The following is a 12,507-nucleotide window of genomic DNA, read 5'->3' as shown; positions in this document are numbered from 1 at the left end:
CTGTGGTCGTCATAGCGACTCATCGACCGCTCTGAAAGATTATGAAATTAAATCTGAAAACCAGTTTCTGTGTTTTTGTGTTTCTGAACTTTTGATCCAGAAAATGTAGAAACAGTTGTTTTTTTCGATTAAGATTTGAACAATAAATTCTACTTTGAGCACTTTGTGTTCATTTGTTTGATTTATTTACCTTTCATTTGTTTTCTTCATGTGTCAATCAGCTGCTAGCCCCGCCCCTAAAGCTTCTCTACAACCAGAGGAGTCGCCCTCTGGTGGCCAGGAGGAAGAATGCAGCTTTAACACATGAAGCATAGACTTCTATACAACCAGAGGAGTGTACATGTTTATAAATGATGTATGGGTAACCGGATCAGTGGTTAGCAGGTCTGTCTTTCAGGGGGTTGGCGGTTCAACTCCGCCCTAGTCGTTGTGTCCTTGAGCAAGACACGTAACCCTGGAGCTGTGTTTCTGAATGTAACACGTAAGTCTTTAGATAAAAGCAAAATGAAATGTAATATATTTTATTTTCATCTATATTATCTCACAGGTGTTATATCATATCTATAATATATATTATATTATATAAACATTTTCACAAGTTTATCTTATTAACTAATTCAACAGAAAAAAATCATTAAAGATTTTATTTTTACATTTTATTCTGTGATTATTTAACATTTTCTTATGAATTCACATCCATTCTGTATCTTATTCAATTCAGTTAATTTGTATAGCCCAATTTCACAAATTACAAATTAGTCTCGGAGTGCTTTACAATCTGTACACATAGACATCCCTGCCCCAAAACCTCACATCGGACCAGGAAAAACTCCCAAATAACCCTTCAGGGGGGAAAAAAGGGAAGAAACCTTGAGGAGAGAACAGAGGAGGATCCCTCTCCAGGATGGACAGAACAATAGATGTCATGTGTACAGAAGGACAGATTTAGAGTTTAAATACATTCAATGAATATGACAGAGTGTATGAATAGTTCATAGTAGGCATATTCCACGATGGAGACCTCCACCATCCATCAGGCAGATGGCGGTGGGGAGGAGGAGGCGGAGTCTCAACAGTGGGCGGAGTCTCAACAGGACAGTGGCGTAGTCAGGAGCAGGAATTCCACGACCCAGACCTCGATGATCCATCAGGCAGATAGGATCTATGCCGTCTCATAGGGTCCGATGACCCCATGAGGCGTGAAGTCAAAGGACTCCGGGAGAAAGCAGAGTTAATAACGTGTGATTGAGAGATGAACATTCATCCTTAAGGAGATAAAAAGGAGATAGGTACTCAGTGCATCCTAAACGTCCCCGGCAGCTATAAGCCTATAGCAGCATATCAAGGGGCTGGACCAGGTGAACCTGATTCAGCCCTAACTATAAGCTCTGTCAAAGAGGAAGGTCTTAAGTCTACTCTTAAGCGAGGTGACTGTGTCTGCCTCCCGGACTGAAATTGGAAGCTAGTTCCATAAAGAGGAGCTTGATAACTAAAGGCTCTGGCTCCCATTCTACTTTTTAAGACTCTAGGAACTACAAGTAGTCCCGCATTTAGTGAGCGTAGCTCTCTAGTGGGGCAATATGGTACTACAAGCTCCTTAAGATATGATGGAGCATCACCAATCAAGGCTTTGTGCGTTAAGAGAAGAATTTTAAAAGTGATTCTTGATTTTACTGGGAGCCAGTGCAGAGCAGCTAGTGCAGGAGTGATGTGATCTCTGTTCTTAGTTTTAGTGAGAACACGAGCTGCAGCATTCTGGATCAACTGGAGGGACCTAAGAGATTTATTAGAGCAGCCTGATAATAAGGAGTTGCAGTAATCCAGTCTCGAAGTAACGAACGTGAACCAATTTTTCTGCATCTTTTTGAGACAAGATGTGCCTGATTTTTGAAATATTACGTAGATGAAAGAATGCAGTCCTTGAGATGTTCTTTACGTGGGAGTTAAAGGACAAGTCCCGATCAAAGATAACGCCAAGATTCTTTACAGTGGTGTTGGATGCCAGGGCAATGCCGTCTACAGAATCCACATCACCAGATAATTGATCTCTGAGGTGCTCAGGGCCGAATAAATTTACTTCGGTTTTGTCTGAGTTTAACATCAAGAAGTTGCAGGTCATCCATGTTTTTATGTCTTTAAGACATGCTTGAATTTTACCGAGTTGGTTGCTCTCCTCTGGTTTTATCGATAGATATAGTTGAGTATCATCTGCATAACAATGAAAGTTTATGGAGTGTTTCCTGATAATATTGCCCAAAGGAAGCATGTATAAGGTAAATGAAATTGGTCCAAGCACAGAACCTTGTGGAACTCCGTGATTAACGTTGGTGGTTATCGAGGCGTCATCGTTTACAAATACAAACTGAGATCGGTCTGATAAATAGGATTTAAACCAAATTAGTGCCTGTAGCACGCCTGCTGCCGCTACCCGTGGGTTTCCCCCTCCAGCACCAAGGATCAGCCCCGAACCACGAGGTTTGCTTGAAAGACATATTTATTGTCAGCACACAACACACAGCAGACCGTTCAGCAACGCGTCTGCTCACCTCCCCCTCCCTCCAGCTCTGCTGCCCTTTTATACAAGCAGCATCGGCTGCTGACTGATTGCCACTCAGTCAGAGCAGCTGACTGATTGTCAACCAGCCAGCAGCCGAGGCCAGATCGGGGACAGCTGCCACAGTGCCGTGCCTGAAATGCCAATCGACTGCTCCAGTCTCTGTAATAGGATGTCATGGTCAATGGTGTCGAATGCAGCACTAAGGTCTAACAAGACCAGTACAGAGAGGAGTCCTCTATCAGCACTAAGGTCTAACAAGACCAGTACAGAGAGGAGTCCTCTATCAGCACTAAGGTCTAACAAGACCAGGACAGAGAGGAGTCCTCTATCAGCACTAAGGTCTAACAAGACCAGGACAGAGAGGAGTCCTCTATCAGCACTAAGGTCTAACAAGACCAGGACAGAGAGGAGTCCTCTATCAGCACTAAGGTCTAACAAGACCAGTACAGAGAGGAGTCCTCTATCAGCACTAAGGTCTAACAAGACCAGTACAGAGATGAGTCCTCTATCAGCACTAAGGTCTAACAAGACCAGGACAGAGAGGAGTCCTCTATCAGCACTAAGGTCTAACAAGACCAGGACAGAGAGGAGTCCTCTATCAGCACTAAGGTCTAACAAGACCAGTACAGAGAGGAGTCCTCTATCAGCACTAAGGTCTAACAAGACCAGGACAGAGATGGTCCTCTATCAGCACTAAGGTCTAACAAGACCAGGACAGAGAGGAGTCCTCTATCAGCACTAAGGTCTAACAAGACCAGGACAGAGAGGAGTCCTCTATCAGCACTAAGGTCTAACAAGACCAGGACAGAGAGGAGTCCTCTATCAGGACTAAGGTCTAACAAGACCAGGACAGAGAGGAGTCCTCTATCAGCACTAAGGTCTAACAAGACCAGTACAGAGAGGAGTCCTCTATCAGGACTAAGGTCTAACAAGACCAGGACAGAGAGGAGTCCTTTATCTGCTGCCATTAAGAGGTCATTTGTAATTTTCACCAGTGCCGTCTCGGTGCTGTGGTGTTTTCTAAATCCTGATTGAAATTTCTCAAATAAACTATTATGATGTAGAAAGTCGCACAACTGATTTGCGACCACTTTCTCAAGGATCTTGGAGAGGAAGGGAGGTTAGAGATCGGTCTGTAGTTAGCCAACACCTCTGGATCCAGAGTGGGCTTCTTCAGGAGAGGTTTAATAACAGCCACCTTGAAGGAGTGTGGTACGTGGCCTGTTAGCAGAGACACATTGATAATATCTAATAGAGCCGCCAATTAAAGGCAAAACGTCTTTAAGCAGCCTCGTCGGGATGGGGTCCAAGAGACAGGTAGGCGTGTTGAAGTAGAAACCGTTGAAAATAATTGGTCACGGTTGATGGGAGAAAATCCCTCCAAATATACACCAGGGCATACAGCGGTTTCCAAGGCCATTCCACTTGAGGACAGATTGGCACTGGTTAAGGGCAAGAGAATATTAATCTTGTCCCTAATAGTTAAAATCTTTTCATTAAAGAAGTTCATAAAGTCATTACCACTAAGGTTTATAGGAATGCTCGGCTCCACAGAGCTGTGACTCTCTGTCAGCTACAGTGCTGAAGAGAAACCTGGGGTTGTTCTTATTTTTTTCTATTACTGATGAGTAATAGGCTGCTCTGGCATTACGGAGGGCCTTCTTATATGTTTTAAGACTATCTCGCCAAACTAAGCGGGATTCTTCCAGATTAGTTGAACGCCATATGCGTTCAAGCTTCGTAACGTTGCTTCAGTTTGTGGGTCTGAGGGTTATACCAGGAGCAAACCTCCTCTTCCTCACTGTCTTCTTCTTCAGAGGGCTATCGAGTCCAGTGTCATTCTCAGAGAGCCTATGGCACTGTCAACAAGATGATCAATCTGGGACGGACTAAAGTTAGACCAGGAGTCCTCTGTTATATTGAGGCGTGGTATCGAATCAAATACAGAAGGAATCGCTTCTTTAAATTTAGCTACAGCACTGTCAGTTAGACATCTGGTGTAGAAACTTTTGACTAACGGAGTACACTCGGTAGTATAAATTCAAAAGTGATGAGGTTGTGGTCTGACAGAAGAGGATTCTGTGGGAAGACGTTCAAATGCTCAATGTCAACGCCATAAGTAAGAACAAGATCAAGCGTGTGGCCAAAGCTGTGAGTGGGTTTCTGTACTCTCTGACAGAAGCCAATCGAGTCCAACAAGGAGATGAATGCAGCACTAAGGCAATCATTATCAACATCCACATGGATATTAAAATCTCCAACAATAATAACTTTATCGGTTTTAAGAACCAAACTTGATATAAATTCTGAGAATTCAGATATAAACTCTGAATATGGACCTGGTGGCGGTACAGAATCACAAATCGAATTGGCTGTAGTGTTTTCCAGGTTGGATGTGAAAGACTAAGAACAAGGCTTTCAAATGAGGTGTAGTGTAATTTTGGTTGAGGATTAATTAATAGGCTCGATTCAAAGATGGCTGCTACTCCACCTCCTCGACCGGTGCCTCGAGGAATGTGAGTATTAATATGACTTGGAGGAGTCGATTCATTCAGGCAGACATATTCTTCATGGCTCAGCCAGGTTTCAGTTAGGCAACATAAATCAATGTGATTATCTGATATTAAATCATTTAGTAACACAGCTTTAGATGACAGAGATCGAATATTTAGGAGACCACATTTAATAGTCCTGTTTTGTTGCACTGCTGAAATAATGGTGTTAACTTGGATAAGGTTATTGTGTCCGACTCCTCTTCTGCTTACTTTTGATAGAATTAATTTAAGTTTAAGTGGCCGTGGGACAGACACAGTCTCTATGGAGCTCTGGGAGGGACTGGGTGAGAGGGAGGCCCGGGGAGGAGGTGCTATGGGGACACTGGGTGAGGGGGAGGCCCGGGGAGGAGGTGCTATGGGGGACACTGGGTGAGGGGGGGGGAGGGAGGTGCTATGGGGGACACTGGGTGAGGGGGGGGGAGGGAGGTGCTATGGGGGACACTGGGTGAGGGGGAGGCCCGGGAGGAGGTGCTATGGGGACACTGGGTGAGAGGGGGAGGCCCGGGGAGGGAGGTGCTATGGGGACACTGGGTGAGAGGAGGCCCGGGGAGGAGGTGCTATGGGGACACTGGGTGAGGGGGAGGCCCGGGGAGGAGGTGCTATGGGGACACTGGGTGAGGGGAGGGAGGTGCTATGGGGGACACTGGGTGAGGGGGGGGGAGGGAGGTGCTATGGGGGACACTGGGTGAGGGGCGTGGGGCTCCTCTGTTTCTGCTCTATGACATTAACCCTGCGTTGTCATGGATACGGCTGTCCGGTGATCAAGTGGTCATGTGGTCAGAAGCGAGATGCTCCGTCCAGCGTGGGATGGATGCCGTCTCTCCTCATCAGGCTTTCCCCAGAAAGTCTTCCAGTTGTCTACGTAGCCCACATTATTCGCTGGGCACCTCAACAGCCAGCGGTTGAAAGACGACATTCGGCTATATGAGGTATGTTAATACATTTATACTATTCTACCCTAAATAGATACTTACTATGTAATATAGTGTATACTTTATATATCTAATGTGCTGAATCAATAACATTCATTTCATTAATCTTGATATATTAATATTGTTTCAAGTTTCAAGTTTTTTATTGTATTGTCCATCACTTTATTTATATATTCGGTTCGTGAAATTCTTATGTGCAAAACACCCGACAGCAGTAGCAGACTAAAAAAAGAATAAGAATGAGAATAAACTATACAATATCCACACACAAAAATTTTGATTGATCAATATCCCCCCCCCCCTCTGAGGTGACTCCTCAGACACCACAGGCTGCTACTGCGCATGCTCAGTACCCCCTCACATGCTCCAGCAGCCTCCGTCTCTCCGGCTGCGCGAGGCCCCGCAGGACGGCCTGACTCCGGGTCATCGGCACCAGGTAGGACCGCGCGCTCTCTTTACGCACGTGGGGGGTGGGGGGGGGGGGTCGCGATGCCTGGTTACCGAACCCGTCCCCGGTGTTTCCCGCCGGACACAAATCTGCACCGACGGCCGACCAGCTGGTTCATTTAGAGCCAGAATGAGAAGCTACTTAACGGGGTCGGTCGGTGCGTCTCTCCCGGTTGATATCACACTCACGCACGCGCACGGTCACGCTGACAGATGGAGGGTAGTGGTCCCACACGCACGCGCGCACGCGGACACACACCGGTGGGGGTCCAGGTTTTTGGGGCTGTTTTTTTGCGCATCACAAGGTCAGCGTGGACCGGCGTCGGGCGCCCCGTTCTACCGGCGCTCCGCTGCGGGCCGCGGCCCCCTGACGGGCCGCTGGACAGGGGGCCGCGGCCCGGAGGTTGAACGAGTTCACCGGGAGGAAGCGTTTATAAACACGGAGGGAACGGCCGGTTAACGGGGGAGAAGATGGATAACCGGTGAGAGGGAGTCTGAACTGCGCATGCGCGAGGTTCACACCCAGATCTCAGAGGTGTGACCGTGACCGGATGTTCACCTGTCAGTCAAAGCACATCAACACATGCATGTGTTTGAATGGAACTTTATTAAGGAGTTAACATTACAACGGAACAAAAACACCAAACAATAAAATGAAAAGATTTACAAACAGATGTAAAATAAATAGGGCTGTCAATCGATTAAAAAAAATTAACTAATTAATCGCACATTTTTAAATTCATTAATCGCGATTAAAAGGTTTTTTTTCTTCTTTTTAAAGACCAAACTTCCCACAGAGCTGTGTTTTCAAAGAGGCTCCTACCTATAAAGTGCCAGCGAGGTATTTAATATCGTGGATGATAAATTGTTTCTTCAGTGAAACATCAGATTAGTAAAAAAAAAAGAAGTATATTGAGACCCCATTGGTCCTGTCATCTTTACCACTGAACAGCAGAACCAGTGGCCTTGGTGACTGACTGACATTCACATATGTCATGTTAACCCTCTGGAGGCTGGGGCATTAATACATTTTACAAAAATGTAAATTCACCTTTTAAAGGCGTTTGCATATGACACACCCCCGTGTTCTACATCAAACATTCCAGAACAATCTCAGCTCTATTCAATGAGGCTCAGTTGTCCTGGTGCCGTGTTCTCTGCTCTCTGACTGACAGGCTGCTAATGAGCCTCACCTGTGAGGTGGGAGGTCCTTTGTGATTTACTGAGTGTTCATTGGTTGTTTTTTCCCAAAATGTTGACAGACAAACGGATTGACCAATCACGGTGAAGGTTTCGTGTGACGAGTTCTTTCCGCGCCGCGTCCCCCGACAAGTCGCCCCTCCGTTCCTCTGTGTTCAGAGGGGGAGACGGGAGGAAGGAGGAGCAGGAGGAAACCCGACTGATTCATCCACGAGTTAAACTCATTTATGATCCTTATTTTCGCGGAGAAATAATTGTTTTACAAACGGAAACAGTGTTAAACCGTACTGCCGCGGTTTGACACTCGGTTTGAGTGTAAAAACTTCAACGAACACCGGAAGTAAACAAAGTTGCGTTAATTGCGTTAAAATATTTTAGTGCGTTAACGCGGCCAAATTAATCGCATAGATTAACGCGTTAACGCTGACAGCCCTAAAAATAAATAATGATGACACCTTAAAAACTAGAATACAAGAAGAGGAAGAAAATGCAAAAAATAAATATTATTAACCATTGACGTATAAAATCTGCATGTTGTACGCAAAGTAAAGATATATCTCATAATGTAACATGTGTCTCCGACAGAGCAACGTGTCAGAACTCACTTCATCTTCATCAGTGAGGAAGATGAGGGGCGGCCGGCCAGTGGAGGCATGAGCTCAGCCGACAGATGGCGTCCTCTTCCACAGGCGTAGAGCTCCGGGAGCTGAGAGGGGGCGGAGCCTCAGTGGGCTGCGCCGCCCACGGGTTTGAGAACGCCTCATACCAGCAGGACGAGCAGCACGACCTCCGCCAGCCTGAGGCTCCGCCCCCAACCTCTGGCGCCAGCAAGGTAACACCTTCTTTTCGTCTTCAGTGTCCCGGAACGCCAAGGTTACGTACGCCAAGGTTAAGTACGCCAAGTTTAAGTTCGGAAAGTTTAAGAACGCCACGGTTTAAGTACGCCACAGTTTAAGAATGCCAAGTTTTAAGTACGCCAAGTTTAAGAACGGCAAGTTTTAAGTACGCCAAGGTTTATGTACGCCAATGTTTAAGTACGCCAAGTTTAAGTACGCCACGGTTTAAGTACGCCAAGTTTAAGTACGCCAAGTTTAAGTACACCACGGTTTAAGTACGCCACGGTTTAAGTACGCCAAGTTTAAGTACGCCAAGTTTAAGTTCGGAAAGTTTAAGAACGCCACGGTTTAAGTACGCCACAGTTTAAGAATGCCAAGTTTTAAGTATGCCAAGTTTAAGAACGGCAAGTTTTAAGTACGCCAAGGTTTATGTACGCCAAGGTTTAAGTACGCCAAGTTTAAGTACGCCACGGTTTAAGTACGCCAAGTTTAAGTACGCCAAGTTTAAGTACGCCAAGTTTAAGTACGCCACGGTTTAAGTACGCCAAGTTTAAGTACGCCACGGTTTAAGTACGCCACGGTTTAAGTACGCCACGGTTTAAATGCATACAGTTTAAATCCACGGTTTAAAATCACGGTTTAAGTACGCCAAGTTTAAGTACGTCACGGTTTAAGTATGCCATGGTTTAAGTACGCCAAGTTTAAGTATGCCACGGTTTAAGTACGCCAAGTTTAAGTACGTCAAGTTTAAGTACAACACGGTTTAAGTACGCCAAGTTTAAGTACGCCACAGTTTAAGAATGCCAAGTTTTAAGTACGCCAAGTTTAAGAACAAGAGTTTAAATGCCAAGGTTTATATCGCCAATGTTTAAGTCGCCAAGTTTAAATGCCACGGTTTAATCGCCAAGTTTAAATCGTAAGTTTAAGTACACCACGGTTTAAGTACGCCACGGTTTAAGTACGCCAAGTTTAAGTACGCCAAGTTTAAGTTCGGAAAGTTTAAGAACGCCACGGTTTAAATCATACAGTTTAAGAATGCCAAGTTTTAAGTATGCCAAGTTTAAGAGCGCAAGTTTAAATGCATACAAGGTTTATATGCATAAGGTTTAAGTACGCCAAGTTTAAGTACGCCACGGTTTAAGTACGCCAAGTTTAAGTACGCCAAGTTTAAGTACGCCAAGTTTAAGTATGCCACGGTTTAAGTACGCCAAGTTTAAGTACACCACGGTTTAAGTACGCCACGGTTTAAGTACGCCAAGTTTAAGTACGGCAAGTTTAAGTACGCCACGGTTTAAGTATGCCACGGTTTAAGTACGCCACGGTTTAAGTACGCCAAGTTTAAGTACATCACGGTTTAAGTACGCCACAGTTTAAGTACGCCAAGTTTAAGTATGCCACGGTTTAAGTACGCCAAGTTTAAGTACGTCAAGTTTAAGTACAACACGGTTTAAGTACGCCACGGTTTAAGTACGCCAAGTTTAAGTACGCCACGGTTTAAGTACGCCAAGTTTAAGTATGTCAAGTTTAAGTACGCCACGGTTTAAGTACGCCAAGTTTAAATCATACAGTTTAAATCGCCAAGTTTAAATGTAAGTTTAAGTATGCCACGGTTTAAATCGCCAAGTTTAAATGCATACACGGTTTAAATCGCCATGTTTAAATCGCAAGTTTAAATCGCCAAGTTTAAATGCCACGGTTTAAATGCCAAGTTTAAATACACGGTTTAAATCGCCACGGTTTAAATCGCCAAGTTTAAATATGCATGGTTTAAAATCGCCAGTTTAAGTACGCCACGGTTTAAGTACGCCATGGTTTAAGTACGCCAAGTTTAAGTACGCCACGGTTTAAGTACGCCACGGTTTAAGTACGCCACGGTTTAAGTACGCCAAGTTTAAGTACGCCACGGTTTAAGTACGCCACGGTTTAAGTACGCCAAGTTTAAGTACGCCACGGTTTAAGTACGCCAAGTTTAAGTACGCCAAGTTTAAGTACACCACGGTTTAAGTACGCCACGGTTTAAGTATGCCAAGTTTAAGTACGCCAAGTTTAAGTACACCACGGTTTAAGTACGCCACGGTTTAAGTACGCCAAGTTTGACTAAGTATGCCAAGGTTTAAGTACGCCAAGGTTTATGTAAACGTTCTCTGTCTCTGTGTCCTCGATGTCTCAGGGAGTGCAGCAGCATCAGGAGCTCCATCCTCGGTCATACGATGAAGAGGAAGGAGGAGGAGCAGGAACAGGAGGAAGAGGAGGAGGAGGAGGAGGAGGGCAGGAGGACGGACAGGACTTCCCAGAGGTCCGGCCGGCCGCCGACCGCTCCGCGGACTACGGCTTCATCTCGGCGCTGGTGCTCCTGGTGAGCGGCGTGGCGCTCGTGGTCGTGGCCTACGCCATCCCGCGGGAGGCCCGGGTGGAGCCGGGCTCGGTGCCGGCCCGGCAGATGGAGCAGCTGGAGCGGTTCTACGCGCGGCTCGGCTCCCACCTGGACCGCTGCATCATCGCGGGCCTCGGCCTGCTGACGCTGGGCGGCATGTTCCTGTCGGCGCTGCTCATGGCGTCCGTCTGCCGGGGGGAGGTGCACCGGCGCCGCCGCCACGCCTTCGTCAGGCCCAGGAGGACGTACGGCTCCGTCCACCTGAGGATGAAGCAGCTGGCCACCGGAGAGGAGGGGGGAGGAGGAGGAGGAGGCGGAGGAGGAGGAGGAGGAGGAGGCGGCGATGACAGGGACGGAAGGGAGGATTTGTTGGTGGAGCGAGTCGTGCTGCCGGGTCCAAAAGGGGACGCCAAATCAGAACCTGGACCCAGCAGGATCCCCTCTGCTCCTCCTGCTGCTCCTCCTCCTCCTGTGTCTCCTCCCTCCTCCTCGGCCGCTCCCCAACGAGTCAACTGACTTGTGTCACGCCTCCTCTTGAGTGAGATCCCAACATGGGGACGCCAAACGGTGCGGAGAAACACGTTGAGCCCAGAGCAGCTTTCACCGCCGTTACCGGGACGGAGACGTTACCGGGACGGAGAGGTTACCGTATTATGGTCTGTATGGTGAGCCACGGTTAACACAACCACACACACACACTCTCACACACACAAATACAGAAACATATTATTATAATTAATCGCCTTAGAAGACTAATGTCTGATTAGAAAACCCTTGTGCAATTATGTTAGCACAGCTGAAAACAGTTATGCTGGTGATATAAGCGATACAACTGGCCTTCCTTTGAGCTTGAAGTTTGAAGAACAAAATTAATACTTCAAATATGAATCATTATTTCTAACCTTGTCAATGTCTTGACTATATGTTCTATGAAATGTTCAATTCATTTATAAATAAAAGTGAGTTTTCATGGAAGACACGAAATTGTCTGGATGACCCCAAACTTTTGAATGGTAGTGTATATATATTCATATATATGTATATATATATATATACATATCTATACATATATATATATATAATATATATGTGTGTATATATATATGTATATATACATATATATTATATATAAACCTGGGGACTTGAACTCGAGCGCACACACACACACACACACACAGTAGCATTTACTCAGAGACTCAATGAATGTACATGTTGATGCTGGGGGGGGGGGGGGCGTTACGCAATATCACAATTTCTGTCGGTCACATGGTGCAAACGGTCGCCTTGGAAACACTGTTGTATAAACATGTCTGCTCTTTTTTAATCGTATTATTCCGTCTCGTGTGAATTTCAGAATAAAGCGATATTTCAGTGAGGCTGAGGACAAGGAACGCGTGAACTATCGCTTTAAGAGATGAGGTGAAACGCGCACATTGAAGTTCATGGGGCAAGATTTTGTGGCCCCAAAAAAAGTTTAGTGTTTTTGTGACGTGAATGTTTTTGCAATGAATATCTGACAATGAAGGTAACATTTAGCACATAAATACAGCACTTAAAGGGGCGTGTCACTGCATTAAAGAGGTGCGTCACTGCATTAAAGGGAAGT

General features: G+C 45.8%; 1 protein-coding gene across 1 annotated transcript; it reads left to right on the top strand.

The window, feature by feature from the left end:
- Positions 1-8,361: 8,361 nt before the first annotated feature.
- tmem74b (transmembrane protein 74B) lies at positions 8,362-11,865 on the top strand. Its single transcript, XM_056436551.1, has 2 exons — positions 8,362-8,523; positions 10,698-11,865. The coding sequence occupies exons 1-2, from the start codon at positions 8,362-8,364 to the stop codon at positions 11,415-11,417; spliced, it is 882 nt and encodes a 293-aa protein (XP_056292526.1). The 3' UTR covers positions 11,418-11,865.
- The last annotated feature ends 642 nt before the right edge of the window (positions 11,866-12,507 follow it).

The sequence above is a fragment of the Pseudoliparis swirei genome, chromosome 18, assembly GCF_029220125.1.
Source record: "Pseudoliparis swirei isolate HS2019 ecotype Mariana Trench chromosome 18, NWPU_hadal_v1, whole genome shotgun sequence".
Classification (NCBI taxonomy): domain Eukaryota; kingdom Metazoa; phylum Chordata; class Actinopteri; order Perciformes; family Liparidae; genus Pseudoliparis; species Pseudoliparis swirei.
The sequence above is the reverse complement of the archived record's forward strand: the minus strand, read 5'-3'. Positions and strand labels throughout refer to the sequence as shown.